An 18,850-nucleotide genomic window follows, 5' to 3' on the forward strand; every position below is an offset into this window, starting at 1 on the left:
ATCCAGGGGGGGGGGGGGCTCTGGGGTTTGGTACCCCCCTTTTTTTTTGACGATCAATGCATTTGATTGCGGACATATAGTTGGAACCCCCCTTTATCCTAGGTTAGTTCATGTCAACAATATTGCTCATATGTGACTGTTTTAATAAGAGGATTGTACCTTATACAAATGTAAGTTTTAAAAAAATTACCCCAAATCAGACAGTTCAACCTGAGGAATATATTTTGTGAGAGATTTTCAGAATAACTTATAACACATTGTTGTTTTCTAAGCAAATGTCAAGAAACTACTGTAAATTCAAAAATAAATGCATGAATTTATTATTGCCAATCACTGATTACTGGTAAAAATGTGAGTTCTAATTATTAATGTGATTGCACAAATCTTGTAAAGGAAAATCACAACTGAAATCATGTTTTGGGAACAAGGAGTAATCTTTCTATATGAATTGCGTACGAAAACAAGTTGGTTTACAATAATTAGACATTAAGATTGAGTGATTGATTGGTGTTTAACGCCACTTTCAGCACTATTGTGCTATTTCATGGCGGCCACTTTTTATTGGTGGAGGAAGCTGGAGTGCCCGTGAAGAGAACCCCATCCTTCGGTAGGAAACTTTTTAGCCATTAAGACAAAATGTCCTGTGCTTCATTGCGTTATACTATGTACAAAAACAATATTTGAGCAATAATTTGATAACTTTTAAGCAAAAAGAAAAGTACTTATAGAAAAATTAATAATGGTTAAAAAGAAGTTATTTGGATTTTAATGAATGGTGCCACACTTCCTCCATGTATACTCCACCGTCCATGTATTCCTATGCGTTGAACTAGAATTGGTATGCCTTTTCGTTCAACAAATTGGGTTTTTAAGGAAAGGTATTCAAAGGATAATTTCAAATCTAAAAATAACACTGATATTATTTGTATTTTTTGTGATTTAGGAGTAATAGAGGATGAATTTCATATCATCCTTCAATGTAGTAGATATACTGATTTGCGAAAAAAATATATAAAAATATATTACTGGTCTAGGCCATCAACTTTTAAGTTAATAGAACTATTGTCCGGTGAAAACACAAAACAGCTTTGTAACTTAGGAAAGTATATACATTTCTCTTTTAAATTAAGAAACAGTTTATTGTAATAAAAGATATTTTGTATTGATGAAACTTCTGACGTCACCTATTGTTAATTATGCATATTGTTAATATTGTTTGTAATATGCCATATGTATACACTGTACATGTATTTGATTATTCTGATGAGCTGTAAGGCTTAAAGATAACAAAGAATTTGAATTTGAATATCTTGAGAGTTGAAGCATATGATACTTTTCTTCATAAAATTCTAAGATAAATATTAAAACTGCTGACTCAGGTAGCTTTTCTATTTTCAAAGTGTGTACCCAATTGTCAGAGAAGTACCGATTATCAGGTTGTCTTTGTGTATTTTGCATGTTAGAAACATGTGTTTTCTTTGTTTCACCAGCAAACCGAAGGACTTGATAAGTTCGGGTCAAACTTATCAATGTCGGTTCATGAATAATGACGTTGGTGATAAGTCCGGGTCAAAGTTATTAATGCCAGGTCAACGTATTTGACGTCACAAGGCCGTGATATGCAATTTTATTAAGAGCTGAGCAGAGTGATACAGACAGTAGAACGACCAATAAGCTTTTACATCAAAATATACACATTTTTTTGTATTCATAAAATAGTTTCTACATTTGAAAACTTTTCAGCACAGATGTAATCAATGATATAAATTCACTGTACATGTGAAAATTAAATGGATCTATTTAAAAGTGAAGATATATCTAAGATTCTTAAACAATCTGATATGTTTTTGGAACATACAATTTCAAGTAAGATGCCCCCATTTAAAAATAAATCTTGAATTACCCAATTTTAAATGCACTTCCCTATTACATGAGAAATGATCCCATGTGTAGAAATAATAAGAACAACTGTTGCCAAAAACAATTTTTACCAAGAGTGTGTTTTTTGTTATATATTCACCAGAAAAAAATGATTTTGAATGATGCTTGAACTCTATGTAGATTTAGCCAAATTATTCCTGAAATTCGAGTACATTTTATGAAAAAGTAAAAATTCTCATCAAAACGTTTCTGAGGTCACAGTCAAAACACATATAAAATGTAATTTGCGATGGTATCATTAATTTTTTTAAATTTTCAGTGATTTTGAAAGCCAAAAAATGCATTTTTTTCAAAGTGCATTAATGCCATGTGTACTTAAATTGAGAAGATATATTGCACATTTTTTGCATTTATAAAATAGTTTGTGCATTTTAAAACTTTTCAGCAGAGATGTAATCAATGATATTAATTCACTTTACATGTGATATAATTCAACAGATCTCAGAAAAAAAAAAACACTTTTAGAGTGAACACAAATCTTCATGTTTGAAGAATCTTTCATCAAGGAAAATTGTTCAATATAAACTAAATAGTAATCAAACTCTTTATAGTGCTATTTATTTCTTAATCACTGGCTGATAGAAGGATTACTATAAAAGAACAGTATTCACTTACAAAATGAAAATGGAATGAACCGTTTTAAAGTAAGACGTCCCTATTGTAAAATGGACTGGGTTATTTTGGGACATACCATTTTCAGTAAGATGTCTCTAGATTTTTAAATGGACTGAATTATTTTGGGACATATCATTTTAAGTAAGATGTCCCCATTTAAAAATAAATCTGGATTTACCCAATTTAAAATGGACTTCCCTATTACATGAGAAATGAGAAGAAATAATAAGAACAACTGTTGCCAAAAACAATTTTTACATAGAGTGTTTTTTGTTATATATTCACCAGCAAAAAATGATTTTGGATGATGCTTGTACTCTATGTAGATTTAGCCCAATTATTCCTAAAATTCGCATATATTTTATGAAAACCAGAAAATTCTCATTAAAATGTTTCTGAGGTCACAGTCAAAACACATACAAAATGTGATTAGTTTGTAGTATCATTATATTTTTATAATTTCAGTAATCAGGCCAAATAAAGCCTAACAATGTACCTTTTTCGAAGTGCATTGGTGCCATGTGTACTTAAATTGAGAAGCTTTAATATCAAAATATATTTCACATTTTTTGTAATTTACAATATAGTTTCTACATTTGAAAACTTTTCAGCAGAGATGTAATCAATGATATAAATTCACTGTTCATGTGATAATTCAATGGATCTCAGAAAAAAAACACTATTTAAAAGTGAACACAAGTCTACATTTATAAAAAATCTGTTATATAAAGGAAAATTGTTCAATATAAACTAAATAGTAATCAAACTCTTTATAGTGCTATTAATTTCTTAATCACTGGCTGATAGACTGATTAAAAGAAAAGTATTCACTTACAAAACGAAAATGGAATGAACCGTTTTCAAGTAAGACGTCCCTATTGTAAAATGGACTGGGTTATTTTGGGACATACCATTTTAAGTAAGATGTCCCTAGATCTTTAAATGGACTGGATTATTTTAGGACATACCATTTTAAGTAAGATGTTCCAATTTAAAAATAAATCTGGATTTACCCAATTTTAAATGGACTTCCCATTTTACATGATAAATGATCATATGACATGTGTAGAAATAATAAGAACAACTGTTGCCGAAAAGAATTTTTACCCGGATTGTATTTTTTGTGTTTATATATTCACCAGCAAAAAATGATTTTGGGTGATGCTTGTACTCTAATTAGATTTCATCAAATTTTCCCTGAAATTTGCATATTTTTTTATGGATTACTTTATAATTTTCAGTTTTAAAGCAGGTTTAATCTTGCTCAATCTAGTTTTCTTTGGAAGTTTTGGGGAAATATCTTTTTTTCTTTTGGTCATGGTGTTATCATTGCCCCAAATTGTACCTTTATCTTTTTCTTATTACAAGTTAGAAATGGCTGGATATAATACAATACCTGAACTGATTCCTGCCATTTGGTGTTTCAGCAATGATGCCAGCATAGAAAGACGCAGTAGACTCTTCATCTCTGTACAAGGCTGAAAAAACAAATTTGCAGTTAAGTGTAACAAACTATCAATCATTTTATTCATTACTAAAATTAGGACATTATATAAGTGCATTTCAAGGATAAATTTTAGTTTTTTTTTTCAACCGCAAGTGTCTACATTCTCTTAATACAGTATTAAGGTAAAGTGAAAATAAATCTCATTTCTGCAGGAGCTTTTCATGACATGTAAATACAGAACATTTGAAAATACCATTGAAAATTAATTTCCTTATAAAAAATCAACATTTGTGGTTGTACTTTACTTGACTTTGTAAAACTAAAACTAAAACTAAATAAATTTCTATTGTTTGATACCCTAAGGGTGACAGGGGAATAGAAATATGGTCATTTTTGGTCTTCTTTTGACAGGCCCTTGCCTTATGGTAAGTAATTGAATTGCCATTTTAGTGGTGATGACACTAGAATTTGATAGAGGTATCTATTTGAATACTTAATTTGAAAACTGATATCAATTCGTTTCTAAAAGTAAGAGAAACTATGAGAAACTAAAGTCTCAAAGGAGTGTAAGCTAATACAGACACTTTGAAAAATTTGGGCCCTCCATCAAATGCTGCTGAAGACTTGACTTAGCTTATAATCTTCAATAAAATTATCAAAACTTCTCCAAGTGAGGCATACATTTTCAATACCTGTAAGTACTCATCACCAAGAAGGTTGTGTTATGTATTTTATATAAAACTATGATTTTTCCAAAAGTTATTGTGAGTTCATTTTTTGAATGAATTTAATGAACGTGAATGTTGTATTGACAGAAGCAGAATTGTCACATTTTTTTTTTACTATATGTTTGTTTAGAAGCATTTTCATTGTCTGATGATATACACAAGTATTTCTCAGAGTTCGCAAAAATGGTCGGTCCTGTCGGTCCTGTCTGTCAAAATGAGGCTCGGACCAGTATTTTGAAGGCTAGTGCCGGTCCCGATGACCGATGTAAAAACGGCCTTTGTAGTGCATATTTCGGCACTTTTTTACATCAGTTATTAAAAGTACCGCAACTGTTTCAAATAAGTGTTTACATTGGTTATCAGATGTACCCGCTGCCAATATCCGGTACTGGTTTACGGATTTAATAAACAAACCAAAGCGGCCATCTACACGTGGCCTACTAAATTTGTTCATAGAGCCATCCCTGGCAAACAATCAGCGATTGAACCCTACAATGGAGCAAACAAATACTGTAACAGCCGAGAAAGTGATTCAGATGATGAAATGGATAGTGAAGATGACTTTAAATAAGAACAATCAGAAGACCTGAACTGGTCCTTCATTGTTAATTTGCCTGTGGGTGCGAAGAATAAAACTAATATTAATAAAGTTATTTTTCGATAAAATATGTTATTGATTTTATTTCAGAATAAAATTGACAGATTTTGTAGGACTGGCAAAAATTTTGTAGGACTGACAAATAATCATGCTTTGTCGGTCCCATGACCGACGGGTCAAAATAGTTTTCGCGAACTCTGATTTCTCTTTGTGCAGAAATATGCTGTATATTTCCACCAAATTACAATGTAAAATATTATTATACATGTCCACATCAGGAGAAAACAAAAACATCTGAAGAAAAACTATGAACAAATAAACAAAGATACTTCAGACAATTCTGTATATTTCAACATATGGTTTGTTAAAATCCAACTATTAATATATAAATGCTTTCAAAATAAATTTTTGAAAAAACTTAGTTTAATATGAAATATATAGCAAAATAAAAGAAAATGTGCCTGAGGACATGAATGCCCCTGCTCAAGTTTCAAACAAACAAAAATGGGATGAGCGGACGGAAAGACAGAAGGATGGAAAGACAAAGACGGAAGGATAAACAATCAAGGGTAACACTTAATGCCCCTGTCGCCTACTTCTGGGGCATAAAAATATAGGTGACAAATACTCATTGCATAACTTTGAACCAATATTTTGCTTGAAAAGGTTTGCAGGCTCTGGGTTGAAAACTTGGAGTTGATTACTTCCCTTTATTGATTCCCTGTCTTACCTACTATTCTGGTACCCACAGCTACAGTTATGTTAATATGATCTCTGAAAGCTATTTCCCTGGCAGACAGTGGCCTTCTTCCTTTCCCATCAAACTTGATCATATATTTTCTCTAAAAATAACAGAAAAATAATTAAATATGACTAAAAAATCAATAAAAACATAAAAATAGTAACACAAGGTAATCTACACGTACAAAAATTCAATTGTTTCCATTGGCTGACTTTCAACTTGATGAATGCATGAAGTATTACTGTTTTGAATTAAAAAAAATTATAATAGAAACTCTTAATCAATATACATGATATATATCATTTAAAAAAAAATAAAAGAAGAATGTGTCTGAGGACATGAATGCCCCCACTTCAAACATATGAAAATGGGAGGGAAAGACAGAAGGTCAAGGGTAACACTTAATGCCCCCGTCGCCTATGAAGTGGCATAAAAAGTTTTCAAATTGGTAACAGCTATACTAGTTTACTAAGCACACAATATTTAGGAGTGAGAGAAAAATCTAAATTCAAAATTCATGTCAAAGTACACTGATGCCCTAAGTTAAATCAAAGCATCGTGGATGTTGTGATCCAGCCATATTCATAGCTAGTCTGATATTCTTTCTGACCATACTTTTTCAATATTTTTTTCTCTTTTCATTTCCAATCTTACTGTTAAATTTCTATGTTATTGCAGGGCTTCCAAAATTTCCTGACGACAGCCGGACATTTTTCAAAGAAATATTTTTGACGGTCAATGATCAGCTGGATACTTAAATGTAACTGAGAGGATGCATAAATTGATATATGTGTCTAAATAATTAGTAGTGTTATATGCAATAAAATTATTTATAACTGTTTTCTTTTCTTCATTCTAAAAATAAATAAAATATTATCCTCGGTATTGTGTCATTTTTCTGTGTATCGTAATACAGTAACCATCATTGCATCAATCAGCTTCAGTACCTGACTGTTCTCATGTTTTTGTTTCTGTTTATATAATCTATCTTCTCTCTGTGAGTACTTAACACTTTGTAAATTAAGGCCATCTTATTTGAAACTGTTGATGTTGGCTTTAATTGCAGTACAACTTGATCATCAATACACGTGATACTTTTCTTTTTGTGTATTGATTACCTGACCACGTGACTTTTACAACTGATGCGGTATTTATAGATAACATTGAGGAGGCCCGATGAAGGATATTGTTTTAAACCGTGTAAAATCTACTGAACAGTGATAACATTTTTCTTTGTACAATTTCCCAACCTGATTTAGAAAATAAGGAATAAATAAAAACATACTCAGTTGATAAATAATTTAATGAATAACAACATGATATTTTATGTAAGCATATAACAACAATAAAATGTCAGAAGAGCACAATGCTGACAAACACACGCAATAAATATTACAATGAGCACATTGAAAAGAAGCACAGATCACAGCACAAGATTAGAGTTCATTTAGTCTAATTAAAGATTTTACATTCATGAGCTTGCTAAATGCATTGTTCTGATAAACATGGCGGTTACGAACGGATTGCCATTTGCGGATAGCAGGAACAGGGTCAAAGTCATCTACACCTACTAAGCTTATCCTCATAAGTTGATCTAAAGCGTCAATACCTAGACTACACCTTAGTCGATCATAATTCCCACGGCGGGACTTAACTTTACGTCGGACATCACCTCTTTCTCTATAACATCGGAAAATTGTCTGAATAAATTCGAAGCAGGCATTGTTCTCTTGATATAATTTAGAAGTGATCACGGCACCATTTAACTTAGTTAAATCATTTATTGACTGAAATTTGTCCATTGGTTTTTCCTATATATTTTAGTAAATTTTCCCCTTGAGAGTACCCCAGTATTTAACACGATGTACAGTGTTAAATAAAATAATATATATCATACTTATTCATTTATAAATATCCTTATTTGAAGAATAACTTTTAAATATCAGGATACTTTTAAAACTGAATGCTCATTTAAAATAATATCTATAAAGCGTAATTAAATAGGATGTTGTTCCATACACGCTTACATGTTTGACCTCGTTTATGTACATTTATGTACATTGTTATGCATCATTAATTCTATTGATAAAGATAAGCTAAGGACACCTCATCAAAGGTAACAAACCTGTAATCAGTGAATGATTTATGGCTTCAATATAACTTATTGAAGGGATAATTGTTTGACAGCTTGTTGTTATTTAAATAAAAGAAAACGTGTTTTTTCTACTTTTTATTGATGTACACAAGCTAAAGACCAAGCCGTACATTTATGTACCCAGAGGATTAGACTAACTGAGACACTTCAAAGTATCTGAAATATGCTGCTTCTGTTTTATTAAACCCAATTATGACCGAAATATCTTTGTGAAATAGATTGCCACAATTATAAACTAAAATGCCCAAACGGACATGCCCAAAGCCCCAAACGGACATTTTTATCGATCGATAGTTGGTAAAAATTGAAATGACCGTTTCATGAAAATGCCTTGAATAACAAAATGTGGCACACCAATTCTATTTGACCGTTTGAGGCTGAGAGCAGCCGGTCTTTTTATGAAAGTTTCGGTCAAGTCCGGAATATATGACCGTTTTGGAAGCCCTGTTATTGCCCACAGGTAGGAAATTTCACAATATTGATGCAAATAATGATATATATATTGATATTTCAATTTTAGACTCTGTCAGATTTTTTTTTTTTTTATAAATATTTGCAATTTGATGGTATTGAAAGTTTCTGCAAGTCATAAAAACACATAATTAGTTTCATGACATGTCTTCAACTTAGTATTCTGCACCATCTCCAAAAACAGAGTGATCACAAAGATCCAGCATGGCTGAATAAAAAAAAACATTGTGAGCTAGCAAGTTCAATAATTTGACCCAGTACATCAGCTAGAAATAAAACTGTATATATGTATATACATATCACACTAATCTGTTAAAGTGTCCTAATAATGCCTGCATTTTGCTATCGGATGTTAAGCATCTATCAATCAATATTTTTATCTTATCTTTTTCATGGTCAGCAATTCTCATTGTATTAAAATCAAAGCAGAAATCTATTTACAGCTCTTTTCATAATGCTAGCAAGACAAAGGTTTGTTTGGCTTGCTTGCTTTGTTTGTATCAATGTTTGCTCAAGCATTGTAATTAAGATTGACATCTGAAAACAACATAAAAAGGCGGATTTAAACTTGTATACATTATATTTAAATTTGATTGGACATTATCAAATAATCAAATTTACCTATACACAGGTTTAATTCTGCCTACTCATATTGTTTGCAGATGTCAATCTTAATTACAATTCTTGAGCAAACATTTATACAAACAAAGCAAGCAAGTCAAACAAACCTTTGTCTTGCTAGCATTATGAAAAGAGCTGTAAATCATTACTTACCTCATTGACAGGCTGCTGACGATTTTGAATTGTTTCAATTGATCCACGGTACCATACTTCATTAATTTTTTTACCAAACACCTTTGAATCCCGAGCTAAAGCTCTGGAACAGAAACATGTATAATCAAAGTAACATATTTCTTACCTCTGAAGATATCATCAGATATTGTAAGAAACAAGATGTTATTTCCTGATCAACCATTGACCTGTTTCATTGCGGGCAGGGTAGGAGAGGGTCTCATCTTGAATTTCAGAGAAAACAAATGTAAAATCCCAAATTCACGTGAAAATAATGTGTCTCCTACATCGTGATATTTTTAAACCTGAATTCCTAAATTCCTGATGAAATAACTGACTATTCCCAAACTCCCTCAATAAAACGTCTCAATCCCAAATTCCAGAAAAAGGTCCTTTCACGCCTCTTTCATATATTAATGAATTTGGTGACTATGTTGAACACATCTATCCCATTGAACTTGAGATAAAGGATACAACAGATACAGTTAAGTCTGCCTCATATCTTGACTTACATCTAGAAATTGACAATAATGGTTGGTTGAAAACAAAACTTTACAACAAAAGAGATGATTTCAGCTTCCCAATTGTGAACTTTCGATTTCTATGTAGACATGGTAGAAACATTCCAGCAGCGCCTGCATACAGAGTTTATATCTCAAAGTTGATACCATATTCAAGGGCTTGTATTTCCTATCATGATTTCCTTGATGCAGGGTTGCTGCTCACAAGGAAGCTATTAAACCAAGTGGTGAAGTTGAAATCATCCCTTTGTAAATTTTACGGACACCATCACGAGTTGGTTGACTGTTATGGAGTATCGGTTTCACGGCTGACAATGGATATGTTCCAATTGTCGTAACTACAAAAAAGTGTTAAAATCGTCTTTTGAGGGCAATAACTCCTATAAAAAGACAACAGATCATCTGCATGTTAGCTGACCTATTTGTACATCTTGTCTTGCTGATCATTTTTGCTTTTCTAACTTTTAATCTATCTATTATAGTTTTCAAGATAATGGTCAACATCTTAAGATACCTCATAGAGTATTGAGAGTTAACTATACCATGATATACAAATTCAAACTTACTCTACTGCAGGAAAATAAGCTGATGCTGTCTGTGTTAGTGTTAAACTTCCGTAAATAACTTGTCTTGCATTGGACACCTCAGGAGCCTGTGATGAAAACAAATTTTCCTCCAATAATGTTGTATTCATGAAATAATATAGTGAGCCTGTCTCAAAAAGATTCCTTTGAGACAGAAGATGTTGTTCAGATTGGAGATGTAATTGGTTTTCATGGATTAAATTATTACAGTATATTCAATGTTTAATCTGATACAGTATAGACCAGTTTCTGGTTTTAAACAGGGTTACGTTTACACAGGGTTACTGTACTATGTCAAAGAACAAGTTGCTTTTATGGTTAAAATTGCAATGTAGCGGTATTTTTGTAAAGTAAGTTAAAGAAAAGTTGTAAACTATTTTGTTTAAACATACTGTGGATTCATAATTATTCGTGGGATATTTTTGTGGATTTTCATGGTATAGTTAAAATAAAATATATAAGTTCAATGAAGTACAAATTTTTGTAGAAACTTGAATGCAGTCTTTGGCAAAATAACAAAAGTGCTTTTTTCCTTAATCCATGAATATTAGTATACACAACAAAAAATGAATCCACAGAAGTCAAAAGTAATAAGATTTTCTATAAACCACAAATTTGAATGCTCAAGTAATGTACAAATTTTCTACAGGCTTGAATGCAGACTATGGCAAAACCATGAAATCAAATATCCATGAAAATACATTCATTCCTCGATCCACGAAAATTGCTATCCACGAAAACAAGTCAATCCACAGTATCTGTTTTTTATTTGTCTTTGTTAGTACATGTACATGTATTTTTCGGAAGGAATTGGGCGTTTAGTAGAAAGTGTACTCTGTAATACCATCCAATATTTTTGAAAATTCCTGTTATCCTTTTTAAGTATTTTCTACTGAATGACTGAATGCTTTATGGCGGACTTACCTTTAGTTGTACAGAGGTCCCTGGTGGTGCCAGCTGCACTGGTTGTTGCGGTGTCGCCAGGCTTGTTATAGGAGTCAAAACTTGGAGTGCTTGTTTGTTGATAGTAGCTGCTAAAGCTGCCCGTAGATTTTCTAGTTTAGATTTTCCGACCTCTGGACTAGAGTTTGCACTGAAAGCACTGGCTTGACTAGCTGGTACTTTGAGGATTATGGTTCTGTTCCAAAAATAGAAATACATATAGAAGTAGAACTGTTACAGCAGAAACCATAAAAGTATTTACCATTGTGTTTAGCTAGTCTGTTTAATTATGAACTATATCAAGAGCTGTTTGAAAATTTAAAAATTTGTAAGTTTCTTAATTCATTAGACTTTGACTTTCCTTACTTATTTGTTTCAAAATATCACAGAGATTTTTTTAATATAGAGTTTTTAATAAATTGATGAAAATAAGAATAAGTGTTCATAGGACACCATGCCTGCTGGCACTATTAAATGAGTAGAGCCAGGAACCCCAATAAACGGCCCTGTAAAGGTGTATTTTTAAAACTTCAATTGTCCGATTAAGTTTACTGTGAATATATTGCTAACTGTATTATTTTTGAAAGTATAATAAGAAAAAAGGTATATCTGCTTCAAGGATGATAAATATATAAGCCTGAAATAGGTAAAGATTTCATTTTAGTCCATTTTTCTAGAAATTCATCGTCTTTTTCAACCTTATTTCATGATTTCATATGTGGCGCCACCCCTCGCCCATTGAAATTTTGATTGAAAACTAAAGAATATGGTATATTTAAAATATTTCAGCAAAAATATTTGTGGGCGAGGGGTGGCGCCACTGTTAATTTTTCAGAAAACTGACATAAACTTCTCCAAATTATTCCAAAAATCAGGCATTCCAAATTCCCCTACATTTATGACATCACAAATATATCACTTATGACGTAATTGGTGAAAAATAAATTTATAACTGAAACAATTGGAAATTTTAACATATGCTTTCATATAATTTTCACAACATCTTAGCAGTTAAATTTTTTTAGGTTTTAAGGGCCTAAATTATGAGTTAGTGAACCAACTCCTTTCCATATCCAGTGATTAGTAAAACTGGGGTCAAAACTGTTATTTGGCTAATCATTTTAAAACTTCTAATCACAATGACCAGTGTACTAAATTTTAAGTTGAAGATTCATAATGAATATGTGAAAGTTTCAAGTTGATATGACCGGAACTTCTTGGTTAACTACTATAACTAACATCTTTGACCTGATCTGGACAGACTGACCAAATTACAGTCAACCCAGAAAACATAATGCCACTCTTCCATTGTAGTTTGGTCATCAAAATTAATTCAAACTCAGCTTTGAAATAAAGATCTATCAGGTTGATTTTGTTTAATTCATTTTTCATCAAGGTTGGTGGTCTGTTTACAGTGTTTTTTGGTCACACCATTGTGGTCATTTTTTATATATAAATAAGATGTGGTATGAGTGCCAATGAGACAACTATCCATCCAAGTCACAATGTGTAAAAAGTAAACAATTATAGGTCAAAGTACGGCCTTCAACACAGAGCCTTGGCTATAAATTAAAGGGCCCCAAAAAGACTAGTGTAAAACAATTCAAACAGGAAAACCAACGGTCTAATCTATATAAAAAACGAGACACGAGAAACACTTATGAACCATACCAACAAATGACAACCACTGAACATTGCTAGCGCGTTAGAACTAGTTTTTTGGCGCCCAACCCTCCCCCTTACCTGGGACAGTGATGTAACGGTAAAACATAAGAACAAACTATGCAAAACAATACACGAAAAACAAATATGAGAAACACCAACAAAGACAACCACTCAATTACAAGCTCCTGACTTGGGACAGGCACATATAGAATGTGGCGTGGTTAAACGTTTTAACAGGCGTCAACCTTCACCCTAACCTGAAACGGTGGTATAACATTACAACATAAAAAGACACACATTAAAAAATCAATTGAAATGGCTTAACATGATCAAAATACACAAAAACATTTTAAATGATCACACCACAACCCACAATCTTTTTTATTCCAAAAATATAAGTCATGAATATTTCTTTAAATAGCCCTAGATAAAATTAAAATGGAAATTAAACTGGCAAGAAAATTGACTTATAGGTGAAAGGTTTCTGATGTAAGAAGATTATTGTGGTAAAAAGGAAAATACACTACACATAACAGTAAAATCATTATTTTTCCATAGTTATTAATATCCATGGTTTTGCAGTTTAATTCATAGTAACTGTAAATTCTAGGTTTTCATTGAATTGTGAATCCTTAAAAAATTATTTTCTCTGTCAGTATGAAAAACTCACAAAACAAATAAAACACTTTTTTATACAATAGACAAACTTACTATTTAGATATGCACAAAATATGAAATAATTGGTGTGCACAAAATATGACATATTTTCCCATATTTTGTGCACACCAACATATCTTACTTTGCAAGTTTGTCTATTATAAAAAAGTGCTTAGTTTTGTGAGTTTTTTCATACTGACGGAGAAAATTATTTCATATTATATACTTTTACATATTCAGCTAACAAGAAATGTATCATTTTTAAGCAATCAGAATACTAGGATTATTTATAAAAAATGCTTAACTGACCCAATCACTGCATAATTAATCAGTCAGGGTTTAAACAAATAAATTTTATGAATTTTCTTTCATGTAAAATATTTTGGAAGTAGACAGGGTTTTCATTAAGAGCCGGCACCCGGCGGAATGTCGCCGTTTCAAAAGACGGAAATCGCCGGTTCAAATGCTAAAACAAAAAATATTTTTGAAGAGAATAAAATAAAAAAAAGGTTTATTAACCTTTTGTCTCATGGAGTTTTTAGTTTCATAGATTTTTCAAAAACGATGGCTTTTCATAACCGACTGGACCATTTCGTCTGACTGAAAGTAAACTTAAAATCGGCGTCAGTAAGACGTTTGCCTGCATTCAAATACGATATTCAATCAATCGCTTGAATGATCAAGATTGATAATGGTAAAATCAAGAGAGATATCGAAATAAAAACGTATGTTATCAATGGATAACTCATGAGAAACCAAAATTAAAAAGGTTTTAGGAGGCAATTTTTTAAATTGCATGTCAATAAATTAAATGAAACTGAATGAAATGAAAGACCAAAAGTAAATGATTTCTTTACCAGCAAAAAGACAAAATCATTGGAACCATTTACAGGTAAAACTTTTTATTTGAAGTTATTAAATTTCAAAGAAGCCTTTAATAGAAGGTCTGTACAGTCTCATGTTTATATAAATGAGGCCTGCCCAAGCTTGCCTTCTATGCCCTTTTTATAATGTAACAAGTATTTCATTTATTATTACCACCCTGTAACTCTTGGGGAGGGAATGGGGGTTGAAAATAGTGCCTAGGCTAGGAGGGGTGCTGCCCATTTTTTTTTTACCTTTTCTCTTCAGTTTGTAGTACTGTAAATTCAGAAATTATTGCGTGCATTTATTATTGCGATTTTGTCATTTTAGACTAAATTGCGATTTAAATTTTTGCGATATTGAGAAAAATCCTGCTTAATTCAAATAAAAAATTTCAAAATGCGAGTTTAAATTATTGCGAATATAACCCTGTCGCATTTTTCGCAATAATAAAAACATCGCAATAATTTCTGAATTTACAGTATATAGTTCCATGTTTATCACTGCCCATTTGTTGTGGATGGGGCCATCAAAGAAGCCTAGGATAGGAGGGAGGCTTCCCATTTTTTATTTATAGTTGGACCTTTCCCCTCAAGTTTTCTGAAAAAGTAGGTAGGAGGGTAAATGCCAAGGCTAGGGAAAAGGCTCTCTTTATTTTTTTCAGTTATAATTTTCCCCTTGCTGATCATTAGCCCACTCGTTGAAAAAAGTACCAATTTGTCTTATTTTAATACGCAATATCACAAGATTGACCTTACAAGCTAAAAAAATAGACAACATTCCTATGAAACCCCATTTTTTATGCACTTGTAAATAGTGTGAAAATGCCTCAGAGTGCACCATTTTCAAAGTAAGGTCAAAAAAAATTTCGGGGGGCAAGACCCCCTGACCCCCCCCCCTTTTGGGTCAGCCACTTCAAATTAGTAAACAGCCTGTTCATTGAAAAGTTATTGAAAGCCCTGAGTAGAGTAATCTCCCTTAGAATATAAAAATTAGATGTGGTATGATTGCCAATTATACAGCTATCCACCATAGTTCAAATGAAGTGGATGTAAGCAAATATAGGCAACTGTATGGCCTCCAACAATGAGAATTCAAGATTTGATTACTTAAGTAAAAAAGTCAGATTTTCTTTTCTTCTTGAATTATCTCCCTTACTCATCTTTTTTTCTGTGCTTATGGTGAACTTTAAAATAGAAAGTTATTAGAAATTACAAATTAGTTTAAGCCATTTTGAGGTAACAGCAGAAGATAATTTAACAAATGTTTTGGTAGTTAATTTCAAAAACTGGGTTTTTAAGGTCAAACATTTGATGATCAGCTGCTATTTTTCAGACACTCATTCATGTGCTTAATTAAATTGAAGGAATATTTTTTGGACTGATTACTAGTTAATCTTTTGAAGTAAAATAGTCTGATTTAAAAAATGCTTAAAGTATAAGCAATATAAACAATCTATTGAGATAACTATACATCCTTTTCCTTTGGTCTTTAAGCAAAATGTTAAGTGTACAGTTGTCTCATTGGCAATTATACAACATCTTATTTTGGTATTATCATCACACAATATACTCATACCTAGGCCCTTTACTTGGTGAAGTGTTATTCAATGTCTGGATCAAGTTTGTGCTTTGTTCTACAATAGTTTTATTTTTAGCCGCCACATCTGGATCAAAACTTGTTGATATAAACTGTACATCGTCATCACTGTCAGTTTCTTCATTCTTGGCATTGGCCTCAGCAGCATCTTTGGCAGCCAATTCTGCAGCAGCTTCTTTCTGTCTATAGAAAATATATAGAAATAAGATTGATTGATTGATTGTTGCTGCATAAGGCCACTTTCAGCACTATTGGTTATATCGTTGCGGTCAGTTTTTATTGGTGGAGGAAGCTGAGTGCTGGATAGAATTTATAGAAATTATATAGAAATTAGACCATCAACATATTTCTCATCCAACAGTTACTAAATAGTTTTCACTGTATTATAATAAACTGTTATCACAGAGATATGTCTCTCCTTTTTGTAATTTTGATAATGCAAATGTTGAAATTAAAATTGCAATACTTTAACATGTAAGTAATGCAAATATTCAAAGTCGATGAACCATGACTGAAGGTACATGGCTAAACAATCTCCATGGAATGAGATGTGCCAATGCTAATACAACTGCATACCAAATACCATTGACTTATTATAAGTCGTTCCCTTTAATCAAACCTAAACACAAACATTAACTTGTAAACAATGAAAAAGTTTCAAAGTCAATGAACCATGATGAGGGGGTGGGGCTATATAATGTCCATGGAAACGATACTTGCAAATGCCAATAAATTTGCATACCAAATATCAATGACTTAACATTAGCAGTTCATCTTAAACTGATCTAATCACAAACTAATACATGTAAACTAAGCAAAAGTTTCAAAGTAAATAGACCATGCCTGAGGGGGCGGGGCCAAATATTTTCCATGGAAATGAGATGTGCTAATGCTTATACAACTGAACACTAATTAACATTGGCCTACCACTAATGGCTCTCCTTGAACTGACCTAATCACAAACTAATACAGGTAAACTAAACAAAATTTTCAAAGTCTATAGACCATGACTAAGGGGGCGGAGCCAAATAATCTCCATGGAAATGAGATATGCCCATGCTTATACAACTGCATACCAAATATCATTGACCTACCACTAGTGGTTCCCCATAAATAGACCTAATCACAAACTAATACATGTTAACTATGAAAAGTTTCGAAGTCAATAGACCTTGACTGAGGGGGCGGGGCCAAATAATCTCCATGGTAATGAGATGTGCCAATGCTCATACAACTGCATACCAAATATCATTGACCTACGACTAGTGGTTCACCATGAACTAGACCTAATCACAAACTAATACATTGTTGACGCCGCCGCCGACGGAAACAGCATACCTATGTCTCGCTTTTTGACTCCGTCAAGGCGAGACAAAAATAACAAGTTGAACTGATTAATGAAAGTCCCAACCCCCAAACCCCCCTTCATAAGTCTTCAATTTAAGGTTGATTCCATATTTCAGAAAGCCTTGATCATTTGTAGTTCTTTAGAAAAATGCCACAAACATTAAATGCATGGCCATTATAAGTATTCTGTAAACTGGAAGTGGATAAGCAATGAAATTGAATAAAAACAACATCTCACAGCCCAACATGAAGCTTGATACCAAATTTCAGGAAGCTCTGATTAGTAGTTCCTGAGAAAAATGTGACCAAAATTTATAATTTAAAAGATACATAAACATAGTTTGTAAAATACAATTTGTTGCAAAATAACTTTTCGAGTAAAGATCTTGCTTATATCTAAATATTAATGACAAGATCTCAAAATGAGGCTATTTTTGGCACTTTTTTTACTGTTTAGTCATAAAGTAAGAAGTTTGAAGCCCTAATGCCAAAATGTAAGACAAGATTCAAAAACATTAATACTGATGTCTGGCAGACTAATGTCTTTATAAACATCTGAAGGGTGTTATGTGGTCATGGTGGTACTTATAATACTTTTTGATTTTTCAATTCAAGGGACCAAAAAGTGGCCTAATCCTACCTTCTCCTTTCCATTTTAAGACCAAAAGAAACATTTATAACTTTGATAGACTGGACTTCAGTTGGATTTCACTCTTAGGTCACGTTGCCATAGGTTACCAGGCCACTTTAAAGCAAATTTAACTGTTTTAAACATTTTTAAAGGTCACAGGTCCTTTTGATGCAAGGTTGCCAAACCCCCCAAGGTTGCGAGTCAGATTTGACAAGGTTGGATCCACATAGACTTACTCTTCTTCTTTATCAAGATCTTCCAATTCTTCTCGATATTGTTGAATTTTTTCATCACATTCATCTAAAATTTTTGTCACTTGCTTTTGTTTGGCTAAAATAAAAAAAAAAGATGTAAACACACAAAGAAAGCTACATATTGTGGATTCATTTATTTTCATGGATACCAATTTATCGTGGATTGAAGACAACTTATGTTTTTGTGGATATTTGATTTCGTGAATTTGCCAAAGTCTGCATACAAACCTTTTGAAAATGTGTACTTCGTTGACCATTTAAATTTGTGGATGACCTGGCCTATACCCACTTAAACAT

The 18,850-nt window shown here is 32.2% G+C and overlaps 1 protein-coding gene across 2 annotated transcripts in view; it reads right to left on the bottom strand.

Annotated features, from left to right (window-relative positions):
* LOC127706473 (histone-lysine N-methyltransferase SETDB1-like) overlaps positions 1-18,850 on the bottom strand; it is a 95,358-nt gene that overhangs the window by 67,409 nt on the left and 9,099 nt on the right. For both annotated transcript variants that reach the window (XM_052211120.1, XM_052211118.1), the window contains exons 4-10: positions 18,536-18,629; positions 16,301-16,504; positions 11,519-11,732; positions 10,577-10,662; positions 9,472-9,574; positions 6,060-6,171; positions 3,953-4,034 (exon numbers count right to left, since the gene is read on the bottom strand). In XM_052211120.1, the coding sequence (XP_052067080.1) occupies positions 3,953-4,034; positions 6,060-6,171; positions 9,472-9,574; positions 10,577-10,662; positions 11,519-11,732; positions 16,301-16,504; positions 18,536-18,629 (895 nt within the window). The remainder of the gene's footprint in view (positions 1-3,952; positions 4,035-6,059; positions 6,172-9,471; positions 9,575-10,576; positions 10,663-11,518; positions 11,733-16,300; positions 16,505-18,535; positions 18,630-18,850) is intronic.

This window comes from Mytilus californianus, unplaced genomic scaffold (assembly GCF_021869535.1).
Source record: "Mytilus californianus isolate M0D057914Y unplaced genomic scaffold, xbMytCali1.0.p SCAF_6, whole genome shotgun sequence".
Lineage (NCBI taxonomy): Eukaryota > Metazoa > Mollusca > Bivalvia > Mytilida > Mytilidae > Mytilus > Mytilus californianus.